The sequence below is a fragment of the Sapajus apella genome, unplaced genomic scaffold (assembly GCF_009761245.1).
Source record: "Sapajus apella isolate SASKATOON/1434 unplaced genomic scaffold, GSC_monkey_1.0 scaffold389, whole genome shotgun sequence".
NCBI lineage: Eukaryota > Metazoa > Chordata > Mammalia > Primates > Cebidae > Sapajus > Sapajus apella.
The window spans coordinates 22,435-46,649 of record NW_022437326.1 but is presented as its reverse complement, the minus strand read 5'-3'; the positions used below and the strand labels follow the sequence as shown (position 1 = coordinate 46,649).

General features: G+C 46.7%; 1 protein-coding gene and 1 pseudogene across 4 annotated transcripts; one reads left to right on the top strand and one right to left on the bottom strand.

Moving 5' to 3' along the window:
- The first annotated feature begins 977 nt into the window (after positions 1–977).
- LOC116545815 (cytochrome P450 4F12) lies at positions 978–23,239 on the top strand. 3 transcript variants are annotated; one of them, XM_032272260.1, is made up of 13 exons: positions 978–1,353; positions 1,758–1,955; positions 2,516–2,660; positions 4,589–4,642; positions 4,735–4,862; positions 6,763–6,884; positions 7,790–8,060; positions 9,126–9,192; positions 9,390–9,519; positions 22,050–22,183; positions 22,274–22,338; positions 22,528–22,610; positions 23,000–23,239. In XM_032272260.1, the coding sequence occupies exons 2-13, from the start codon at positions 1,758–1,760 to the stop codon at positions 23,175–23,177; spliced, it is 1,575 nt and encodes a 524-aa protein (XP_032128151.1). In that variant the 5' UTR covers positions 978–1,353; the 3' UTR covers positions 23,178–23,239. The 3 variants fall into 3 exon arrangements, with proteins under 3 accessions (XP_032128151.1, XP_032128153.1, XP_032128152.1); XM_032272262.1 differs by lacking the exon at positions 2,516–2,660 and having other exon boundaries at positions 1,280–1,353; XM_032272261.1 differs by lacking the exons at positions 978–1,353; positions 1,758–1,955; positions 2,516–2,660 and adding an exon at positions 3,384–3,464.
- On the bottom strand, positions 11,621–12,161 carry LOC116545817 (annotated as a pseudogene). The gene has a single exon (XR_004266460.1). The product of XR_004266460.1 is annotated as a 60S ribosomal protein L23a pseudogene (transcript).
- Positions 23,240–24,215: the final 976 nt, after the last annotated feature.

Sequence of the window (24,215 nt, the reverse complement as noted above, 5' to 3'; positions counted from 1 at the left end):
AGGTACACTACATGCAGAGTAGCCAGCACACAGTAGACCAGATTTATGTACAATACTTGACACAGAGTAGGTGTGCTTTATGTAGGTCACCAGGTACACAGTAGACATGCTCAATGTACAGCACCTGACATACAGTAGGTATGCCTTACATACGGCATGTGGCACAGAGTAGGCATGCTTTATATAAAGTACTCTGCAAAAAGTAAGCTTACATTATGTAGAGCATGCTGCACCTAGTAGGTGGACTTCATGTGGTGCGCCTGGCACATAGTAGACAGAATTCAGTAGAGTACCTGCTACACAGTAGGTACACTTTATATAGTGAGACTGGCACACAGTAGATACACACATTAGTACTTTCCATACAGTCTTTTGCACAGAGACAGGCACGCAGCAGCTCAAGTGCTAGTTGCCATTCCCTTCCCTTCAGCCCCTCTTTTTGGTGCTCCCTCTTCTTAAGAGCCTTCTTCTGTCACCCCCTAAGGCCTCATGTGACATCCCATTTCCCAGATGGGGAGCCTGAGCCCAGGAGGGCCGCACTGCCCACAGTCAAAGCAAGGACAGGGCAGAACAAGGACTCCACTCAGGGCCCCTCGCTCTGCCCTCCCCTGCCTGGACCCCATCCGGTCCCTCTCAGCCTCATCCTCTGTGCCTCTGCTCTGGCCTCCTAAGCTGAGCCGCCTCTGGGTTTGCTCCTCCAGCTGGGCTCTTCATCACCAGAATCTGACCCGGGTAATCCTCAGTGGGGCTGGGGCTGGATTCTTTGTTCCTGCTTCCAGCAGTCAGTTCTCAACTCAGGCCCTGGGCTGCCTGGAGGCAGGGCTTGAACTCTTGCCAGGCTGTGAAGTCAGAGGTCAGACGCTTCTGTCTCTGAACCTCCTAAGTCTGCACCAAGAAACGGTGCCTGACATGCTCCCCGCCCATATTTGGAGAGGAACCCGGATGATCTGGGACAGAGGTCTGCCTGGCCCAGCTCAGCTGGCTGCGAACCCTCATAAGTTCATGCTTTTATCTGAACACCCTTGTGGAAGGGCAGGGTGGCTGTAAACTTAGGGTTCAGAGTCTCCTTTAACCACACCCCAACTTCTCCTCCAAACTGCCAGGAAGGTGCTGAGACCTGAGAATTCAGTGCTCGTGCTGGGGCACACTGAGCGGGTCCATCTGCACCCAGCTGGCCCAACCCCAGGGTTTGGGTGGCTGCCTGGGCACGGAAGACACACCCAGGCTGTGGGGATTGGCTGGCCCAGCCCAGCCCAGCTTCCCAGGGCCTTCCCTAGATCAGAGGCCAGAGGCAAAGACTTTCCAGCAGAAGAGGAGAGGAGGCTGTGTGGAACAAGCTGCTCCTGACAGAAGGTGCCAGGCTGGAGCTGGTGGGACTGGAGGGTCCTGGCCTGGGATGGGGAGGGGCACCACCCAAGGCTGGGTGACTGTAGGCTGCGGGCCTGAGAGAGTGGTGGTTTCTTGGTAACTGGATTCCTAGCAAAAGCCTAAGGATTCAGGGTGGGCCTTCCTGGACTCTAATCAGCTCCTGCCTCTTTCCCTTTCTGTGTGGTTACCAGGTCACTGGAGGCCGCTTGGTTGTTGGTTTCGGTTGGGCCTTTCTGGACTTTAGATCTCAGCCCTTGTTTACCCATCCCTGAGCCCTCCCTGCCCTGCCTCCTGCATTTCCTGACCTGGCTCCTCTCTGCTGTCCCCTTAGCTACCCCAGCTCTTCCCTGGGCCTCAGGACCTCACCCTCCATCCCATCCCCCTGCAGGATGTCACTGCTGAGCCTGTCCTGGCTGAGCCTCGGGCCCGTGGTAGCGTCCCCTTGGCTGCTCCTGCTGCTGGTCGGGGTCTCTTGGCTGCTGGCCCGCGTCCTGTCCTGGACCTACACCTTCTACGACAACTGCCGCCGGCTCCAGTGTTTCCCACAACCCCCAATACGGAACTGGTTCCTGGGTCACCTGGGCCTGGTGAGTGTGGAGGCAAAATGGGTCTGGGGTCTGAGGGTGGATGGACTTCCAGAGTGGCAGGAATGGGGCTCAGGGAGCTGAGTAATGAGGGTGGCTGAGGAGTGGGACGGCAGAGGAGCGAGAGGGGCAGCTCACTCACTCCCCTCCCCGCCCGCTCACTCCACTCCCCACCCACTGATTCCCTTCCCCGCCCGCTCATTCCTCTCCCCACCCGCTCACTCCCCTCCCCGCCCACTGATTCCCGTCCCCGCCCGCTCATTCCCCTCCCCGCCCGCTCACTCCCCTCCCTGCTCGCTCATTCCCCTCCCCGCCCGCTCACTCCCCTCCCTGCTCATTCATCTCCCCTCCCTGCTCACTCCCCTCCCCAGTCACTCATTCCTCTTGCCACTCACTCACTTTTCTCTACCTACTACTTCCTTCCTCAGTGTACCCTCAAATGCTATTCTCTCCTGAAATACCCTCACAAACACACACGGCAATAATGTGTGACTGGCTATCTGGACATCCCTTAGCCTAGATTTAACCATCACAGGAAGTGACATTCCCTGACTTGCTTTCAGATCGGTCCTACAGAGGAGGGCCTGAAGAACTTGACCCAGTTATCGGCCACCTACTCCCCAGGCTTTAGGATATGGCTGGGTCCCGTCATCCCCTTCGTCGTTTTATGCCACCCTGACATCATCCGGTCTATCACCAATGCCTCAGGTACCCATGCACAGCCTGTGGTGGTGGGTGCCAGGCTAAGCTTCTGTGTGGTCCCTTCAGTACCCAGGCCCCTCCTTGAGTACCCAGTCCCCCCATTGAGACTTCCATCTCAATGTCTTCTCCCTCCATTGCCATTTGCTCCCTGTCTTGGTGTCCTGGGCACCACTGGAACTCCAAGAGGCCTCAATCCAAAGCCCTTTCTTGAAGGAAAGCCCATGCTTGAGGAGATGGGTCTAGAGAGGAAGAGTTTTAGCTTCCTTGGGTCAGGAGTGGGCAAGACAGAGATGGGTGTGACAACCCAGAGGAGAACTGGGCGTCTGCTGGGGCAGGCTGGAAGGCTTCCTGGAGGAGTTGTTGGAGCTGGGTCTGGACTCAGGAGTAGGAGTTTTTGAAGTGTGGGGCAGGATGATGCAGTGGGCATCATTGGTATTTGGGGGCCCCTCCAGTCCTGACATCAGCCTTGTCCAGCCCTCAGCCCAGAGCGGTAGGAGGACTTGTGGCTGGTGGAGAATCTGGGCTGCTGTTTATGTGACGTCCACCTATGATAGGTCAGTTCCTTCCACTTCATCCTGACACTCGTCCACACCAAGTTTACTGCTCTCCTACAGGTTTTAGGAATCTCCGATGGGAGATCCCACACAAGCTGGTTGATCTCCCCTTGCTCTCTGTTCTTCTCCCCCTTGGACAGACCAGGATGAGCAGAGGAGGGGGCAGCATCCCACAGAAACTATGGCTCTGACCCCAGAATGCTTAGTCACTGTGCAAGTCACCAACACTCTCTGGCTGCTGAAGTCTCTCTCAGTTGTGAGTGATGGAAACTCAACTTCATGTGCTCTAAGCAAATAAAGAGAATCAAAGGAGTGTAAAGTCAAGGCAGGGTGGTCTTCAGGCATGGCTGGATCCAGGTGTCAATGAACATCATCAGGAATCTGTTTCCTTTTCTTAATTTCACCATGTTTCTGCATCACTTTTCCTTTTAAGGCAGCTCTTTTTTTATGGTGTCAACTATGGGTCCCAGTAGCTCAGTTCTTGTCAGAAAGCTCACCTTTCCCCAAGGGGGTCCTACAAATAGCCTATGAGTTCTATATTATACCTGGCTATATCTGGCATGTTTTACCCGGGATCATATGGAGAGGTCGTCATGTGTGTGGCTCAGCTGTGGGCAAGGACACTTGGGGCATGCCCCAGACTTTCTGCTTCTTCTCTGACCTGTGACTTGAAATTGTCTTTTCTTTTTCTTGTCATGTCGTGGCCATGTTTGTGGCTTGTCCAAGGTCTGGGACCCAGGGTCCCTTTGGAATTGTCAGAGTTAGGATTTTAGTCTTCCTGAGCCAGATCTCAGAATCCATTCCAATCACCCTTCAAGAAAAGTCTTGGTTATACCTGGGACATGTCCAGGACATTTAAGAAATCATATTTAAATCCCACCTGGGGCCTGTCTGTGAGGTCATGTCAGACTACCTCAGGTCCATGTTGGACGATGTATCGTTTAGGGACCATGTGTGTTGTGTCATGTCACAGCATGCTAACTTATGTTGGGGACATGGCCCAGGTCCCAGGTCCATGTCAGGAGATGATAGAGAGTACTGGGGCAGACATGTCCCTTTAAAGGTGTTTAAAGGCCCCTTTCAAGGTATTTTGTAGAGTGTGGAGCTGTGCTCGGGTGTTGCACATGCTAGGCCCTGTAGGAGACATGTCAGGGTGTGCTGGGGTGTGCTATGCCCTGTTAGCTTATGTCATTGCTTTACTGTGCTGCTGTGGCCTGGACTGGTCCTTCTTCCTCTATCCTCCCTTCTTCCTCTGCCCTCGGTCCCCTTCCTGCTATCCTGGGCATGGAGTGGGTAAAATGCTGATAGGGAGCCTCCCCCTATGCCTGAACTTCCTCTCTTGCTCTCTACATGGCCTCTGATGGTCCTTATTCATACCAGCTGCCATTGCGCCCAAGGATGAGCTCTTCATCAGGTTCCTGAAGCCCTGGCTGGGTGAGTGCCTGCAGGTGAAAGGGGCTGGGGACGACCTTGTTGGGGCTGGGGAAGGTGCTGCTTTTGCCCACTGTCCTTGGCTACCCTGCTAGGAGACGGGATACTGCTGACTGCTGCTGACAAGTGGAGCCACCGCCGTCGGATGCTGACACCCGCCTTCCACTTCAACATCCTGAAACCCTATGTAAAGATCTTCAATGACAGTGTGAACATCATGCTCGTGAGTCCCTTGAACCCTGGGTCCCAGCTGGAGTCTTGGGGTGGAGGGACCACGGACAGATCTGCTCTGAATTTTGGCTCTGCTGGGTGGCATTGAGACATTGCTGTTCCTCTCTGAGCCTTGGTTTCCTCGTCTGCAAAACAGGAATAATAATCTCTACTTAAAAGGTGGTAAGATAATGCAAGAGTCATGTCCCTAGCACATAGCAGATAGTCAGAAGGTGTCAGTTTCTGTGTTTTTCTCACGGAAGCCATGTAAATGCAAGAGAGTAAAGATGAAGGTTGCATAATCGTCTTTGGTGATTACAAACCACTTGAAAACTCACTGGCTTAGAGCAATAAGGGTTTACGATTGCTAACGAGTCTGTGAGACAGTTGGCCAGTTCTTCTGGATGTGGAAGGGATCACTGTTGGTACACGAGCTGCTGTGGATCAGGTCGGCAGCTTTGCTCATCCTGGCTCAGTTCATTCACAGTTTGGGGCTTCACTAGCTTCAGGCTGATCTAGGATGGCCTCAGCTGTGACACGTGGACTTTTCCCCATGTGATTCTCTGCCTCCAGAAGGCACCCTATCGTTCACATGGCAGAGACTGGCTTCTGAGAAACTGTGAGGAGGCTGCAATGTCTGTGGACAGTGTCTCTGCACTGTTTCAAAGTTCAAGCAGCCTTAGGTCTATTAGAGTTATTATATCATCATTTTCACCACATTGTATTGGCCAAAGAAAGTCAGAAGTCCAGCACAGACTCACAGGGGCGTAAAACAGAATCCATCTCTTAATGGGAGTTGCTGAAAAATTACTATGCAAAGGGTGTAAATACAAGGAGAAGTGAAGAACTGGAGGGGTCAGGATTTTGTGAAGTGTCCAGGTTGGTTTTTAAATTTGCAAGCTGACAAGTTAGATTGTTACTGTTTCATGCATTCTAATAGAAGACACAAGACTCCTGGGTCAGAGACAGAGGGTAGTTGATTACTCATGGCACAATAGGCAACATGTACTTCTTGTTGGTTTGTATCCTTTTTCTGAGTCAACCTAAATTCCATGGGGGACACTGATGGGCCTCTATAGCAGCCTGCTCATGCACTACACTGCATGGCACACAACAGGCACTAGGCTTAGGGAATCCACTTTAATAGCAGCAGAAACAAGCCTGATATTAATCCAGGGGGAGTCATTGCCTTATCTCTCCAGGTTGTTCTCTGCAAACACAACTCTGAGACATGGCTCAAGTAAGAACATCACGGTCTTGCACTGGTGGCATACCCAGCAAGGATGCTCAGGGCTGATGAAGGAGTGCCTCTTCCAACACAGGGATATTTTTTAAGTGCATTTATCACAATGGAGATGAATAAAGCGAACATTTACTGGGCACTCACCATATGCCTGAAAAAACGCCATGTCCCAATGCCAGGATATATGTTGTCTACTTTAATTTTAATAACCTTGTGAGGCTCTGATTATTTTTGCCCTAATGCAGATGATGAACTGAGGGTCAGAGAGATTAGGGAGCTGGACAGAGGTCAACCAGTTAATAAGTGAGCTAGGAGTGGTGGAGCAGAGATTCTATCCTGGTTTATCTGGCCCCAAAGCAGACTGTTGTCACTGTTATTGAATATTTGACAGGTGGGACCTAGAGGAGGGCAATAGGCTGACCAAGGGCACACAGGGCATAGGAGGCAGAGCTGAGACTTGAATGCAGCTCTCTTGACTCCCAGCCATGGGTCTTCGTCTCCTAATACCAACAGCTTCTGCTCCCATCCAAGTCTGGTCCTCGTTGGCAATGGGTTTCTGGGGCAGAGGACCAGGAGGTTGGTTGTCGGGAGCCCATTCTGATGTTTGGGGCTGGGGAGGGGCACCAAGAATGCAGGGTCTGGCTCTAGCTGTCTTCCCTTCTCTGGCCAGGACAAGTGGCAGCGCCTGGCCTCAGAGGGCAGCAGTCGTCTGAACATGTTTGAGCACATCAGCCTCATGACCTTGGACAGTCTGCAGAAATGCATCTTCAGCTTTGACAGCCATTGTCAGGAGTGAGTTCCTTCCCAGGGCCTGGGATGGGAGTCCATGGACCAAAGGGAGTAAGCTGGGGAGGGAGGAATGAGCAAAGTAACCAGAAGTACCTTTTGAGAGGATTTGTATCACAGCTGGGCTTTGAAGGTCAAGAAAGCGAGAAAGTGTTGTCTTTCCAGGTGGGTGGAAATGTTTGAGTAACAGCAAGAAGGTTAGGATGAGCCGAGCATGTGCAACAGACAGGAGAAATGAGGTTGTGGAAGTAGGCAGAGTTAGATATTTAGGACACTGAAAATCAGGAGCAGTGGTATGAAGTTTATCAAGAGATTTCCAGAGAGCTTTTGTAGTTTCAGCTGATGATGGAACTACAAAGTGAGAGCTGAGCTGTGTGGGAAACTGACAACCCACCACCACACCTGGCTAATTTCTGTATGTTTAGTAGAGAGGGGGTTCGCCATGTTGGCCAGGCTGGTCTTGAACTCCTGACCTCAGGTGATCTGCCTGCCTTGGCTTCCCAAAGTGCTGGGATTATAGGGTGGAAGGTGGGGGGGCGACGGAGAGAGGGACAGAGAGAGAGTTGGTTATGGTGGGGCTGGAGCAGGGATGAATTGGAAGGAGACGAAGTCTGAGTTGTGTGGACAGTGTTGGAGAATGATCAGTACTGGACACTGTTTGGGAGACAGAGAGAAACGTGGTGTCCAACCTATGCTCTGGGTGCTTTGGTGCATGAAGACAGCTCTCAGAAAGAGGGTGCAGGGAGGGAAGAGTCTGGAGAGTCAATCTCATGACTGATACCCTCTGTATCTCTAGGACTATCTGTTTCTAGATACTCAGTTTCCTGCTAGGTGGTAGCTCCTGGCTGCTGGAGTTCCTAAAGCTTTGCATATGTTCAACTGTTCCCTCCCTTTCCATCCTCGGCCTGCAGGAGGTCCAGTGAATATATTGCCACCATCTTGGAGCTCAGTGCCCTTGTAGAAAAAAGGACCCAGCATCTCCTCCAGCACATGGACTTTCTGTATTACCTCACCCACGATGGGCGGCGCTTCCGCAAGGCCTGCCGCCTGGTGCACGACTTCACAGACGCTGTCATCCAGGAGCGGCGCCGCACCCTCCCCACTCAGGATATTGATGACTTCCTCAAAGACAAAGCCAAGTCCAAGACTTTGGATTTCATTGATGTGCTTCTGCTGAGCAAGGTGGGTTTCTCTACGATCAGAATTAAAGTGATAGAATGAAGCTTGATGTCAAATGTCGGATGAAATAAATTGGACTTGATCCAAAGGGCACTGGGAACCATGGAGATGCTTGAGAAGGTGAAGGTCACAGATAGGTTTTAGAGATGACTCTGTTGAATGCGGCCTGCAGGGACTGCTAATTCTGAAACTGTGAAGAGCCTAAGATTTTACTCAACTTACAAGTTAGTAAGTTAGTCTTCCACAGTTTTATGTATACCTGTATGTCTATGTCTTTGTCTCTATCTATGATGACAGGTGCACCAAAGCACTGGACCACAGCAGCCCATTAGCTATTTACAGCAATAACAGCAGGTGGAGTAGGACCGTAGAGCTGGCTCCCCATTCCCAGGGCAACACAGTGTTTTTACCTGTAAATGCACAAGAATTTGCACCATAGGAGAGAGGCTGCTACATTCTGAGTCTTATAGCTTATGTAGGACAGCTAGCTGTTAACACTCCTTCTTTCTTACAGAGAGAGAGAGAGACAGACAGAAAGAGAGAGAGAGAGACAGAGTGAGCAAGAGAGACAGAGAGAGAGAGAGAACGCTTTGTTCTGGAGTATAAACTACTCCTCTCCAGTGAGATGGCAATTTCTACAGTTTTGTAACCCAAACATCTTCTGGAAAGATAAGATTCTCTGAGTTTGCCACTCTAGAATGTGAGCAAGTATCTTTGGAGCAATACATAATTTCTAAACTCAAAGGCAAATTGCCATTTAAACATCCTGTACCCTAGGTTGCCAGTATCTTTTTCTCTGAAAGTCTGCATTATGCAGAAATATGAAAGTATTCAAGAGCCATCAATTCCTGCCGCCAGGGATCAAAGAGGAGGCAAAGGAGCTGGGGGGAAGCCCTTGGAGTCGGGGCTCTGGTGATGGTGACCAGGAGAGATCTAGAAGTGCAGAGTGGGTTTGAGTTTCCGGAAGATCAGATCGTCAGAGATTGTCTTAGGTTAGACTCGGGGGTCTCAGAGACAGTATAATGTGTGTGTATGTGTGTGTGTGTGTGTGTCTTACTTTCTCTTCAGGATGAAAATGGGAAGCCATTGTCAGATGAGGATATAAGAGCAGAGGCTGACACCTTCATGTTTGCAGGTGAGGGTCCCAGTGTGGGACTACAGTGGAGACAGAGGTTCCTCCGTCTCAGGAACCTGGTGGGTGGACCGTGGATCACTCCATGCTGCCCATCTTCCCCCTCCCTCCATCCTCCTGAGGGTCTCAATATGTGGGCGCTGTCCACCCTCTGCTGCTGAAGCAGCCTGGAGACCCAAGCCTGCCTTGCTTCCCCTCAGGCCATGACACCACGGCCAGTGGCCTCTCCTGGGTCCTGTACAACCTCGCAAGGCACCCAGAATACCAGGAGCGCTGCCGGCAGGAGGTGCAAGAGCTTCTGAAGGACCGTGAGCCTAAAGAGATTGAATGGTGAGTGCAGGTGCTGGTGGCTGTTCCTGAGCTCCTCTCATTGGCTCTGCTCTCCAGGTGGGGAGGGGAAGAGGAGTTGTTTTTGTTGATTCTGCCACTATTGCTTAGTGGGTATAGGAACAGAGGACCACAGGCAGGGCTTGATACACAGCCCAACTGTCAGGGGAAAGGTTGCAGGACTTTAGGACCGAAAGGGCAGGAATGCTGAGAGAATTGGTGACAATATGTGAGGACAGATAATGCCACTTAGCATGTGTTCAGCAAATGAACTTCCCCTCCACTCTCTTTTCTCCCAGAAATATGCTTTTTTTTCAAACGTCTTCACTTCTTGGGTGTTTGCTCAGGTGAGGAGGGGGGAGTTGTTTTTGTCAATTCTTCCATTATTGCTTACTAGCACTAGGAGCAGAGCCCAGAGGCAGAACCTGGTATCCAGCCTGGCTAGCAGGGGAATGTTTGCAGGCTTTTGGGACAGAAAGACCTAGCCTGCTGAGAGATTTGGTGACAATATATGAAAGCAGATGGTGACACCTAGACACATTCAGTCAGTGAATTTTCCTTTCACTCCTTTCTTTTGTGTGAATTATCATTTGTTTCAAGCATCTTTACTTCTGAATGTTTGCTCTTCTATTCCTTATTTCCTACCCTCCAGTCCAGTCCAGGGATTTGTAGGAGAGACCTGGGGGTAAAAGTCATCTATCTTTTGTCTAGGACACCTGCATCATTCATCCATCCAGTCTTCGTTCAGCCAACTCTTCCACATGCCTTTCCAATGCCACTTCTGTTCCCGGCACCTTTCTGTGCTCTGGAGACCTGGAAAGAACCCTGCCCAGGGATGTGTTTTCCAGGTACTCCCAGCCTAGTGGGAACAGTCCCAGGGCAGGGCATTCCCAGTTCACATGGGCAAGGACAGAGTTGAGAGCAAGAGAAACATGGCTGGCAGTATGGAAAGTGTTTCAAGCCAGATGTGGTGGCTGATGCCGGTGATACCAAGTACTAAGGAGGCTGAAGTGGGAGGGTCACTTGAGGTCAGGTTTAAGATGAACCTAGGAGCCAGGTGTGGTGGCTGACACCTATAATCCTAGCACTTTGAAAGGCTAAGGTGGGCAGATCATGAGATCAAGAGATCGAGACCATCCTGGCCAACATGGTAAAATTCTGTCTCTACTAAAAATACAAAAATTACCTGGGTGTGGTGGTGCGCACCTGTAGTTCCAGCTACTCCGGAGGCTGAGGCAGGAGAATTGCTTGAACCTGGGAGGTGGAGGCTGCAGTCAGCGGAGATTGTGCCATTGCAATACAGCCTGGCAACAGAGTGAGACTCCATTAGAAAAAAAAAAGATATACCTGGACAATATTGAAAGAACCCATCTCTAAAAAAGTAAAAAACCGAAATAATAAAGCAGCTCAACTGAAACTCTGAAGGGTGATCAGCAGATGTTTGAATGCGGTAGTGCTCTAGGCCAAAGAGACAGCCTGGGCAAAGATGCAAAAAGGAGGGGTGGGAGAGAGAGAGGAGGAGTCTGGGCATGGGGTGAAGGAGAAGGTTATAAAGGGAGAAAGAAGTAAGAGGGAGGGAAAGTGAGCGAGAGCAAGATAAAGAGAGCAGGGAAGAGAAGGAGACAGAGAGATAATGAGAGAGGAAGAAACTGAGTTATGATGAGATAATAATAATGGAGGTGAAAGCAGGGTCTGGCTGTAGAAGATGTGGGAAAATGGTAATGGCTTCCATTTCAACCCAAAGGCAATGGGGAGCCATAACAAGTGGCTGAGCAGGGGAGGGACAGGTCAGATCTGGGCGCCAAAAGATCTTTTCAGGGGTACTGTGGAGGGAGAACCAGCTGTAGAATGAAGTCCCAGTGAAGACATTCTGAGACCTGAGCCAGGCCAGGGGCTGGGGATGGAGAGGAGGCAAAGGACTGGAGAGGTGTTTTGGAGGCAGTGTCCTCCCGTCTAAGTCTTTGCTCAGAACAGCAGTCCTAAAAGGTGGCAACACATTTTCATGCTTTTGAAAATGAAGACCTCAAGCAACATTATGCACTTTTTAAAGAAACTGTCCAAAAATGTATAAAAATGAGCTTCCTTCTTTTTTTTTTTTTTTTTTTTTTATGGTGAAAAGATATACATATATTTAGAATTAGCCAGCTGGACTCAGTTTAGATGATCCCAATTTTGTTGGCAACATCCAAAGCATCGTAATCAGGAGCCAGTCGAACATATGCCTTCTTCTCTCCATCAGGCCGAATCAGGGTGTTGACCTTGGCCACATCAATGTCATAGAGCTTCTTCACAGCCTGTTTGATCTGGTGCTTGTTGGCTTTAACATCCACAATGAACACAAGTGTGTTGTTGTCTTCTATCTTCTTCATGGCAGACTCAGTGGTCAGTGGAAACTTGATGATAGCATAGTGGTCCAGTTTGTTTCTCCTGGGGGTGCTCTCCCGAGGATATCTGGGCCGCCTCCGGAGTCGCAGTGTCTTGGGCCGCCGGAAGGTGGGTGACGTGCGGATCTTCTTTTTTTTGTGGCTGTGGACACCTTTCAACACTGCCTTCTTGGCCTTTAAAGCCTTCGCTTTGGCTTCGGCTTTAGGAGGGGCAGGAGCTTCCTTCTTCGCTTTCGGCGCCATCTTGTGAAAAGGGTCCGAGCTTCCTTCTTAAGTCTCACCCTAGTGGTTTCTACAATCAATGGTTTACTGTGTGTCCCTCAAGAAAATGGCTATCCTGATGTCTACTTTATATGAACACAGACTTTTTCTATACAAATAAGAGTGTATAACATAGACACAGTATTTTTTCCCAAGATGGTGGATCGGAGGCAGTGTCAGTGTGCCTCTCCCATGTGGTAGAACAGAATAGTGTGTAGAGATTCACACTGTGAACTTTCTTTCTTTTTTTTTTTTTTTAATTTTTCACCATGTGCATATATTGACCAATTTAATTTTTTTTTTTTTTTTAGAATGAAGGAGAGGAAGAGGGAGAGAGAACGGGGGTGCTGCTTTATTGCCCGGGTTAGAATGCAGTCTAAAAATGGGTATGCCTATAATTGTGCTTAATAATAGAGACATGAAAAAAAAATGAGGGAAGAAAATAACTAACAAGCAGCCAACCAATATTTCATTGAAACCTGTAAATAGGTTTCAATGTGATGTGGTACTAGTAAGAGTGCATATTTTGTGTATTTAAAGTGGAGAGTTCTATAAATGTTAATTAAGTTTACTTGTTCCAGATCTGAGTTCAAATCCTGGATATTGTTGTTAATTTTCTGTCTCATTGATCTGTCTAATATTGATGTTGAAGTCTCCCACTATTATTGTGTAGGAGTCTAAGTCTCTTGATAAGTCTTATATATCTGGGTATTCCTGTATTGGGTGCATATATATTTAGGATCTTTAGCTCTTCTTGTTGCATTGATCCTTTTATCATTATGTAATATCCTTCTTTGCTTCTTTTGATCTTTGTTGCTTTAAAGCAACTCCTGCTTTTTATTCATTTATTTATTTTTGCTCTCCATTTGTTTGGTAAATCTTTCTCCATCCCTTTGTTTTGAGTCTTTATGTATCCTTGCATGTGAGATGGGTGTGGATGCAGCATACCAATGGGTTTTGGCTTTTTTTGCCTGTCTGTGTCTTCGGATTGGGGGATTTAGTTGATTTAAATTTAGAATTAGTAATAATATATGTGAGTTTAACACTGCCATTTAATGTTAGCTGGCTGTTTTGCCTATTAGTTGATGTAAATTCTTGATTATGTTGATGCTGTTTACTTTTTGGTATTTTTTAGAAAGGCTGATACTGGTCGTTCCTTTCTATGTGTAGCGGTTCTTTCAGAAGCTCTTGTAAAGCAGGCCTGGTGGTGATGAAATCTCTGAGTGCTTGCTTGTTCACAAAAGATTTTATTTTTCCTTTGCTTATGAAGCTTATTTTGGCTGGATGTAAAATTCTGGGTTGAAAGTTCTTTTCTTTAAGGATGTTGAATATTGGCCCCCACTCTCTTCTAGCTCGTATGGTTTCTGCTGAGAGATCTCCTGTGAGTCTGACAGGCTTCCCTTTATGGGTAACCTGACCTTTCTCTCTGGCTGCCCTCAATATTTTCTCCTTCATTTCAACCCTGGTGAATCTGGCGATTATGTGCCTTGAGGTTGGTCTTCTTGAGGAATATCTTTGTGGTGTTCTCTGTATTACCTGGAGTTGAATATTGTCCTGCCTTGCTAGGTTGGGAAAGTTTTCCTGAATAATGTCCTGAAGCATATTTTCCAGCTTGGATTGATTCTCTTGGTCACATTCAGGTACACCTATCAAGCGTAAATTAGGTCTTTTCACATAGTCCCATATTTCTGGGAGACTTTGCTCGTTCCTTTTTATCCTTTTTTCTCTAATCTTGTCATCTTGTTTTATTTCATTAAGTTGGTCTTCGACTTCTGATATCTTTTCTTCTGCTTGATCGATTCGGCTGTTAAAACTTGTGCATAGTTCGCGAAGTTCTGGTGTTGTTTTTCGGCTCCATTAATTCACTTATATTCCTCTCTAAATTGTGTATTTTTGTTAACATTTCATCAAACCTTTTTACAAAGTTCTTAGTTTCTTTGCATTGGGTTAGAACAAGTTCTTTTAATTCACAGAAGTTTCTTATCATCCACCTTTTGAAAACTGCTTCTGTTAATGGAACACACTTGTTCTCCATCAGACCTTGTTCCGTTGCTGATGAGGAACTGTGATCCCCTGTAGAGGGAGAGGTGTTCTGAGTTTGGGTATTCTCAGCCTTTTTAGGCTGTTTTCTTCCCTTCGTTATAAATTTATCCATCTGTGGTCTTTATAATTACCGTCTTTATAACTGGGTTTCTGAGTGGACGTCCAACTTGTTGATTCCCAGCGCTAAAATCTGAGCAACCCACTGCGCTGGCCAAAACAGTGGCGTTAAGATCGATGGTGCTTTTCTGACTCTGCACCAAGAACCGCCGCACCAAGGCAGCGGAAAAACCGCCTCACCGGCCTCAAGAGTCATGCTGGTGACCCGTGGGGCTCCTCCGCTGGGAATCTCCTGGTGGGTGAGCAACAAAAATTGATCTGAAAGTGTGGCGTCCTCTCGTTCTCTGCGCTTTCACTGGGAGCTACAATCCCGAGCTGCTAGTGATCAGCCATCTTGGATCTCTCTCCAAACTTTCTTTTCCCAAGAAAAAACACAGGGACTCAACAGGAAAACCAAAAGAATCTACAGATCTTTTGAAAGAAGCCGCAGGCTGCAGCCTACTGTGTGAGACAGGTGAAAAACTGTAAATCTCCAGAGTGTGAGAGGGGGAGAGACTGCCTCCAGGATGGATACACATCTTTGCTGAGGAATCTGAATATCCAGGCCACAGGGGAAGGCCTTAACTCTACCCAGGGCTTGAACTGATTTAGGGAATGGTGAGAAATACAAAAGTAGAAGCAGCAGCAGGAAGTGCCTTGCAGTCATTCCCAATCTCCAGCATGGACTGAGGGAAGCCATTCCTTATTGCATCTCACAGGGGTCTTTGGGGATGTCAGACAACTAGCTCAGGCAGGGATCACAGGTTGAATGAAGTGCCCAACTGTATTTCTTGATATAACTCAAGTGGGGATGAACTCCCTTGACCAGAACCCAGGGGGCAAGCAGGAAGTGTGCTGCAGACAGGAGTGCAGGAGCTGGGTGCCTGGCCTTGGACAGGGACAAAAAGGCATGGCCTGAAAGCATTGCTATTTCTGTGGGAAAAGCTTCTGGCCTGGGGCAGGTCTGAGTTCTGTGCACAGACTGCCTGAATCTAAATCCAGTGCTATTAGTGGAACACTGCAGGAGACCTGCCTTGTGCCAACTGCATGGGAGGTGGATGAGGCTTACTGCCACCTGCTATTTTCCACTCCCTTTGCAAACTTTTCTGTGAGGTAGAGACAGTTATACTCACCTCTGAAACATTACCCCAATGACCTGTGAACCACCCTCTGACTCTCACAACGGCAAAAAACAAAAAACAGAACAAAACAAAAACAGTTGTCAAAAGAAAAAAAAACAAAAACCTAAGAATATACTTAACCAAGGAGGTTAAAGGTTTCTACAAGGAGAACTACAAAACAGTGCTGGATGAAACCATAGATGACACAAACCAATGGAAACACATCCCATGTTCATGGATTTAAGGAATCAATAATGTGAAAATGATCATGCTGTACAAAGCAATCTACAGATTTAATGCAGTGCCTATTAAAATGCTTTATTTTTCACAGAACTAGGAAAAGCAATTCTGAAATTCATATGGAACCAAAAAAGAGCCTGTGTAGCCAAAGCAATACCAAGCAAAAAGAAAAAATATGTAGGCATCACATTACCTGACTTCAAATTATATTACAAGGCTACAGTTACCAAAACAGCATGGTACTGGCATAAAAGTAGGCACTTAGACCAATGGAACAGAATAGAGGACCCAGAAATAAACCCAAATATTTACAGCCAACTGATCTTTGACAAAGCATACAAAAACATAAATTGGGGAAAGGACACCTATTCAACAAATGGTGCTGGGAAAACTGGATAGCCACATGTAGAAAAATAAAACTGGATTTCCATCTCTCACCTTGTACAAAAATCAAAGACTTAACTCTAAGACATCAAACCATAAATATTCTATAAGATAACCTTGAAAAACTCCTCTGGACGTTGGCCTAGGCCAAGAATTCATGACTAACACCATAAAAAGCAAACACAACTAAAACAAAAATAAATCAGTGGGACTTAATGAAACTAAAAAGTTTCTGCTCAGCATGTATATATATATGTAGATATATAGTAATAGCAGAGTAAACAGACAACCTACAGAGTGGGGGAAAATATCTGTGAACTATGCATCTGACAAAGGGCTAGTATTCACAATCTACAAGGAACTCAAACAAATCAGCAAGAAAAAAACAATTCAATCAAAAAGTGGCTAGAGGACACCAATAGACAATTCTAAAAAGAAGATACATGAACAGCCAGAAAACATATGAAAAAAATGCTCAACATCACTAATCATCAGGGAAATGCAAATTAAAACCACAATGAGACACCACCTTATTTCTATAAAAATGGCCATAATTAAAAAGTTAAAAAACAATAGATGCTGGTGTGGATGTGGTAAAAAGTGAATGCTCATACACTGCCAGTGGGAATGTAAATTACACAACCTCTGTGGAAAGCAGTAAGGAGATTCCTTAGAGAACTAAAAGTAGATCTACCATTCCATCCAGCAATCTCACTACTAGGTATCCACCCAAAGGAAAAGAAGTCAGCGTATGAAAAAGACACATGCATATGCATGCTTATAGTAGTACAATTCACATTTGTAAAGATATGGAACCAATCTAAGTGCCCATCGACCAATGAGTGCATAAAGAAAACATGGCATAAATATACCATGGAACTACTTAGCCATAAAAAGGAATGAAATAATGTCTTGTGCAGCAACTTGGATGGGGATAGAGGGCATTATTCTAAGTGAAGTAGCTCAGGAATGGAAAACCAAATACCATGTTTTCACCTGTAAGTGGGAGTGAAGCTATGAGGACACAGATACATACAGAGTGATATAATGAGCTTTCGAGACTCCGGGAGCGAGGCTGGGAGGTGGGTAAGAGAGAAAAGACTACATATTGGGAATAGGATACACTGCTCAGGTGATGGATGCACTAAAACCTCAGAATTCACCACTATAGAATTCATCCATGTAACCAAACCACTTGTACCCCAAATGCTACTGAAATAAAAGGAAATAAAGTGACACAGATCTGCACGTTAACAATATATCTTTTGAGATCTTTTCTTTTCTTTTCTTTTTTTTTTTTTTTGAGATGGAGTCTAGCTCTGTTGCCTAGGCTGGAGTGCAGTGGCGCAATCCGGCTCACTGCAACTTCTGCCTCGTTCAAGCGATTCTTCTGAATCAGCCTCCCGAGTAGGTGGGATTACAGGGGCCTGTCACCACGCCCAGCTAATTTTTATATTTTTAGTGGAGATGGGGTTCCACTGTGTTGGCCAGGCTGGTCTCGAACTCCTGACCTCATGATCCACCTGCCTCAGCCTCCCAAAGTGCTGGGATTACAAGCATGAGCCACCACACCCAGCCAAGATCTTTCCTTTTTCTCAAATTATGAGTTTTGGAAAATAAGTTTATTTTTACTTTTAATTCACAAATGTTAATTATATATATTTATGGGGTACAATGTGATGTTATATGTATACAATGTGGAATGATTAAGTCATTCTAGTAAACATACACATCATCTCACATACTCATCATATTTATGGTGAGAGCACTTGAAATTTACTCTTTTTTTCTTTTTTCTTTTTTTTTTTTTTTGAGACGGAGTTTCACTCTTGATACCCAGGCTGGAGTGCAATGGTGCGATCTCGGCTCACCGCAACCTCCGCCTCCTGGGTTCGGGCAATTCTCCTGCCTCAACCTCCTCAGTAGCTGGGATTACAGGCACGCGCCACCATGCCCAGCTAATGTTTTTGTATTTTTAGTAGAGACGGGGTTTCACCATGTTGACCAGGATGGTCTCGATCTCTTGACCTCGTGATCCACCCGCCTCGGCCTCCCAAAGTGCTGGGGATTACAAGCTTGAGCCACCGCGCCCAGCCTTGAAATTTACTCTTAGCAATTTTGAATTATATTATTAACTGTAGTCACCATGCATGCAATAGATCTCAAAACTTATTCCTCCTGTCTAACAGAAACTTGTACCCTTTGACCAACATCTTTCTGTTCTTTCTTCCTCCCTCCTCTGGTAATTACCATTCTGTTCTCTGTTTCTAAGATTTGTGTGTTAACTATTTCAGATCTCACAGGCAAGTAAGGTTGCGTACTATTTGCCTTCTATTTGCCTGGCTCATTTCACTTAGCATAATGTCCTTCAGGTTCTTCCTTGTTATCACAAATGGATTTTATTCTGTTTTAAGGCTGAATAGCATTCGTTTTGTATATATGCCACATGGAAAATGAGTTTTGAATTACACAAACAATGATGAGAACGGGTTCTTCTTGCACTCAATGAGACATTGCAGAGAAGACAAGGGTTATCCTTGACATTCCTGCCACCCCACCTAATCCCCTCCCTTTCTCCAAGGGGGCCTGTGGAGATGCTGACTTGTCATCTATCTGTCTGTCTGTTTATCCATCTGTCTACATATCTTTCTATCATCTATCTATCTCCTTATATATTCCATATATTTTGTGCCCTATGGTATTTACATATATGGACATTTTGGAACATGTTTTTTCCACTCAACCATGTGTCTTATAGCTATTTTTTCTGAGTGCTGAATGGCATTCCATGTTTTATCTGGCCCATCCCTTTCCTGCAGTCACTTGTGTAAATAATTCCAGTCATTGTAGGTATGGCCAATTTGCCTTCCAGAGTTTCTGTATGATTCCAGCCTGCATTGTGTAGGACTAATGATCCTTATTTTCTCCTTTTGTGTAGCTGTATAGTATTCCATTGTGTGAATGTTGATCTAAACATCTCCCCATCCATGTATATTTGGCTTGTTTCATCCTTTTGCTAAATTAAACCTGTGCAATCGGCACGTGTGACCATTGCTCATATATGTAAGCTCATATCATGCTGAATCAAAGACCATTTGCATTCTACAGTTGTAATAATGATTGCAAATCCATTCCTATATTAGCTGAGTTTGATGGCACAAGCTTTCCCACAAATTTGCCAATAGTACTATTATATCATTAAATTTTAAATTTTTGTCAATCTTTGTATTTCATCTTTTAATGAGCTTTTTTTTTTTTTTTTTTTTTTGACATGGAGTCTCACTCTGTCACCCAGGCTGGAGTGCAATGGCTCAATCTCAGCTCACTGCAACCTCCACCTCCTGGGTTCAAGCAGGTCTCCTGCCTCAGCCTCCTGAGTAGCTAGGATTACAGATGTGTGCCACCACACTGCTATTTTTTTGTATTTTTAGTAGAGACGCGGTTTCACCATGCTGGTCACGCTGGTCTTGAACTCCTGATCTTGTGATGTGCCCGCCTTGGCCTCTCAAAGTGCTGGGATTACAGGCGTGAGCCACTGCGCCTGGCTTTAATGAGCATTTTCCTAAATAAAAGTGAGATAGAAAATCCTTTTCCCAAGTTGATCAGCCATTTATTTTCTTTCTATAGGAGTGGTCATCTTATATTTTTTCTTTTTCTTTGGGTTCTTTTTTCGTATTTACTTATAAGAATGTGTTTTACAATTAATTTTTTTTTCTGTCTTTTGTTGCAAAAGATTGCCTTTTGACTTTTTGGGGAGTGCCTTTGGCTAATTTTTATGAAGTTAAATTTGTCCACATTTTCTTTTGCAGTCACACTACCCATCTATTTCCAAGTTTGTGAGGCTTCCTTCAGCACATGGTTAAGTTTTCACTTATTCACATGTCTGTCTCTGACCTTTTTAGTCTTTTGAATGGGTCTTTTTTATGGCATTGCCATTTTTATTACTGTGACTTATTTTTTTTTCTTTTTTCCTTTTTTGAGATGGAGTCTAGCTATACTGCCCAGGCTGGAGTGTGGTGGTGCCATCTCGGCCTACTGAAACCTCCGCCTCCCAGGTTCAAGCGATTCTCCTGCCACAGTCTCCTGAGTAGCTGGGATTACAGGCACCTGCCACCATGCCCAGTTAATTTTTGTATTTTTAGTAGAGACCAGTTTTCACCACATTGGTCAGGATGGCCTGGAACTCCTGACATCAAGTGATCCGCCCACCTCGGCCTCCCAATACTGTGACTTTCCAACAGGTTTTATTTATTTTTTTATTTTTATTTTTTTTAAAGATGAGGTTTCACCATGATGGCCAGGTTGATCTTGAACTCCTGACCTCAGGTGATCCACCCACCTCGGCCTCCCAAAGTGCTAGGATTACAGGCGTGAACGCCCAGCCTCCAACAGGTTTTAATATCTGGTGGAGTGACTTTTTTGTTGTTGTTAAATCAACCCTTACAAACAATTGCTGCTATGGTAAAGTGTATCATTTATTTGGATTGAGGGAAATTTATAACAAAATACAGAGATTTCATGTATCTTTTTAAGTTTAATCCAGGTATTTTATATTATTATGACTAGTGTCTTTTATCTTCTCAGTTGCTGGTTATTTCTTCATGGTAAAACTAATGATTTATGCATATGAATTCTGTGCCTAATTAACAAAGTACATGCTAAAGACAGTGTTGTGTATCAAGGGAAAAAATATAGATAATTAAGTAAAAGCTCTTGGAACAACTGGAAAGCCTCTGGAAAAAAGACAATGAACCTGGTTTTCATGTCTTATGACAAGCTAATGTTCAGATAAATCATTTTTTTTTTTTTCTAAAAGAGTCCTAAAAGCTGTAGCAGAAACCAGGAGAAAATTATTTCATAGTTCCAGAGTAGGGATAACCTTATTTTGATGTAAGTCCCAGGGGCTATGAAAAAGTGATAAACTGTTAAATGAGAAAAGATACAGGCCGGGTTCGAGGGCTCATGCTTGTAATCCCAGTACTTTGGGAGGCCAAGGCAGGCAGATCACTTGAGATCAGGAGTTCAAGACCAGCCTGGCCAACATGGTGAAACCCTGTCTCTACTAAAAATATAAAAATTAGCTGGGTGTGGTGGTGCATGCCTGCAGTCCCAGCTACTTGGGAGGCTGAGGCAGGAGAATCATTTGAACTGGGAGGCAGAGATTGCAGTGAGCTGAGATTGCGCCACTGCACTCCAGCCTGGGCAACAGAGCAAGACTCTGTCTCAAAAGAAAAAAAAAAAAAAAAAGATACAGAATAGTGTGTATAATAGATGGTGTGCTCCTATATAATTTTTTAAAATGCTAAAAATTAGGCCAGGAAGGATACGTTATTAATAACCTGGGCAACATATGGGGAGAGGCAGCAGGCATTCAGCCATAGCACTGGCTTATGTTTTATGGTTTTCAAATTTTGAACCAGGTAAGTGTAGATGGTATTAAAATTTTAAATAGCTACTGCAAAAGAAGAAAGATTAAGCAAAGACTTGCTGGATCTTAAATGTTTATCAACGTTTTCCAGTGGGGTCTGGAGTGTTTTCTAAGCATAAAAATCACTGTCTGCCAAAATGATACATTTACTCCCACATTTCAAATTGCGTGACTCTTTTTTTTAATTCCTTGCCTAATTGCACTTGCTGGTACCTCTAGTATGGTGCTAAATAAGAGCAAAACATTGCATCTTGGTATTTTGTTTCCTCCTCACTTGCATTTGAGTTTGTTTTCTTGCCATAGACAATATTTACGTTATGCAAATTTGTTAACTTTTTACCGCCGGCTTCTGGGTGTTTTCCTCAGAGCATATATTTTTAACTACCTGGCTAAATTTTCTCTGGTACTTTTCTAATTCTCTGCTTCTCTAATTGTTTTCTGCTTTTTAAAATTCTCAAATGTTTTATCCCCACGGAGTTTATTTTGTGATAGAAAAGGGTTCACTTGCAAACAGAGGAGCTGAAGAATTGTGTCTTTGCTCCCTTGATAATGATTGGGGCTGGGGTGTTTCTTTAGGGACGACCTGGCCCAGCTGTCCTTCCTGACCATGTGCCTGAAGGAGAGCCTGCGTTTGCATCCCCCAGCTCCGTTCATCTCCCGACGCTGTGCCCAGGACATTGTTCTCCCAGATGGCCGAGTCATCCCCAAAGGTGCCCACAGACTCAGGGGGAGGAGTCCCCGCATAGGAAGACGGGCCCCTCAGGTAGCCCTCATCCTGACTGCCCCCTTCTCTCCCACAGACATTATCTGCGTCATCAATATTTTAGGAATCCATCACAACCCAAGTGTGTGGCCGGATCCTGAGGTGCTGCCTTCCCCATCCGCCCCCTCACTCCCTGCCTTCTTTTTCATCAATTCCAAGGTTCTTAGGGGAGGGGTCAGGGTTTTCATCAGGAAAATCCATCACCTTGCCCCAACACACACACAACTGTCTCTCCAAGGCCGCCGATCCTGGGAGACCCCACCCAGCAAACCTTCTTGGTCTCACCTGCAGGTCTACGACCCCTTCCGCTTCGACCCAGAGAACAGCAAGGAGAGGTCACCTCTGGCTTTTATTCCCTTCTCCGCAGGGCCCAGGTAAGGGCCGCCTGTGTCTGGTATGGGGATGGGGTGATGGGTGCGGGGGTCAAAAAAGGAGGATGTTGCAGGTGGTCCCAGTTCCAGATCTCCTTCCCTCCATTCCTTCAGAGTTATGGGAAAATGTCCATAGAATGGGGATGAGTAGATCCTAGGGGTTCCGCGGAGTGCTCAGAATCCCCTCCTCCATCTGCTGGTCCGAGCTGGGAGCTGGAGTCTGGCCCAGACTCCGGGGACGTGCAACCCACACGGGGGTCCCAGGCACGCTCAGCCCCTCTCTATCTCTCCGGCCGATCTGGGTGCGGCTGGGGGTCCCGTACCAGGTTCCTGGCGTGACGGGGCCCAAATGCGGGTCCTGGGGAAGTCACAGTCCCCACTCCCGCCCGCAGGAACTGCATCGGGCAGGCGTTCGCCATGGCGGAGATGAAGGTTGTTCTGGCGCTGACGCTGCTGCACTTCCGCTTCCTGCCGGACCACAGGGAGCCCCGCAGAAAGCCGGAGCTGATCATGCGTGCGGAGGGGGGACTTTGGCTGCGTGTGGAGCCCCTGAACGCAGGATTGCAGTGACTCTCTGACCCACCGACCTGCCTGTGCAGCTTCTCCGGAATAAAACGCTTCTGTCACCTCTGCGTGGGCCTCGCTGACAGCCTGCAGGGGGCTCTTGGGGACTGGGAGGCCTCAGGGAAGGGGCCTAACCTCGGTGGGTTAGGTGCGGCCTGAAAGCTGCAGATACTGGCACCTCAGCGAAGGCTTATGGCCTGGGGCACATTTGAGTTCTGAACACAGACTGCCTGGAACCTAGCTAAGAATGCTGTGCGTGCAAGACCTGTCTTGCCAAGAGTGTAGGAGCTGGGTGGGGCTTACTGCCACCTGCTACTCCCCATTCCCCATACAGACTCTTCTGTGAAGTGGAGGCAGCTGTGATCCTCCTTGGAACATTATCTCTGCAGCCAGAGAGCCAGTCTCTGATCCCCAATAGGGCTACTGCTTTTGTCCCGATGTGGAAAGCCGGGCGCCCACTTGCCTGACTGAGCTCTCACCTGGTATATTAACACATAGGACAGAAACTTTGGGGATCCCTATGGCCCCACCCACTGCCTGAGACACCAGAGCACCTCTCCTGGGTAACCTAAGACAGGCGCGAATTCCACCGCTACCACCACAGCTGGTGCTCTTTTGCAAGCGCCACCTCCTGGCTGTGGGCCAGTTGATGGAATCCATTATAGCATCTGCTTGCAAGCACAATAATAGGAAGCAGGAAGGAGAAAAGTTGGGCATGACCTCAGCTATCACCATTGCCTGCATCAACCTGGTTAATCAGGAAGTTCCGAGTGTGTCCACATGACCAGTTTGTTACTACCACACCTGGCATTTGAGAAAGCCAACACACTAAGGCTATTTATAACTGAGCAATCTCACAGAATCCACATCACTACCCTTCTTCCCCCACCAGAGCTGGTGCTGGTACCCACTGCTGGGAGTCTCGAGGATCTGTTACATCATCGGTCCCTTGCAGACATTCTCCAGCACCAGCATGGATTGTGGCCACCCCACTGGGTGGCTAGACCCAGAGGAGCTGCAGCCTTCATAGTAGGCTGGCCCTCG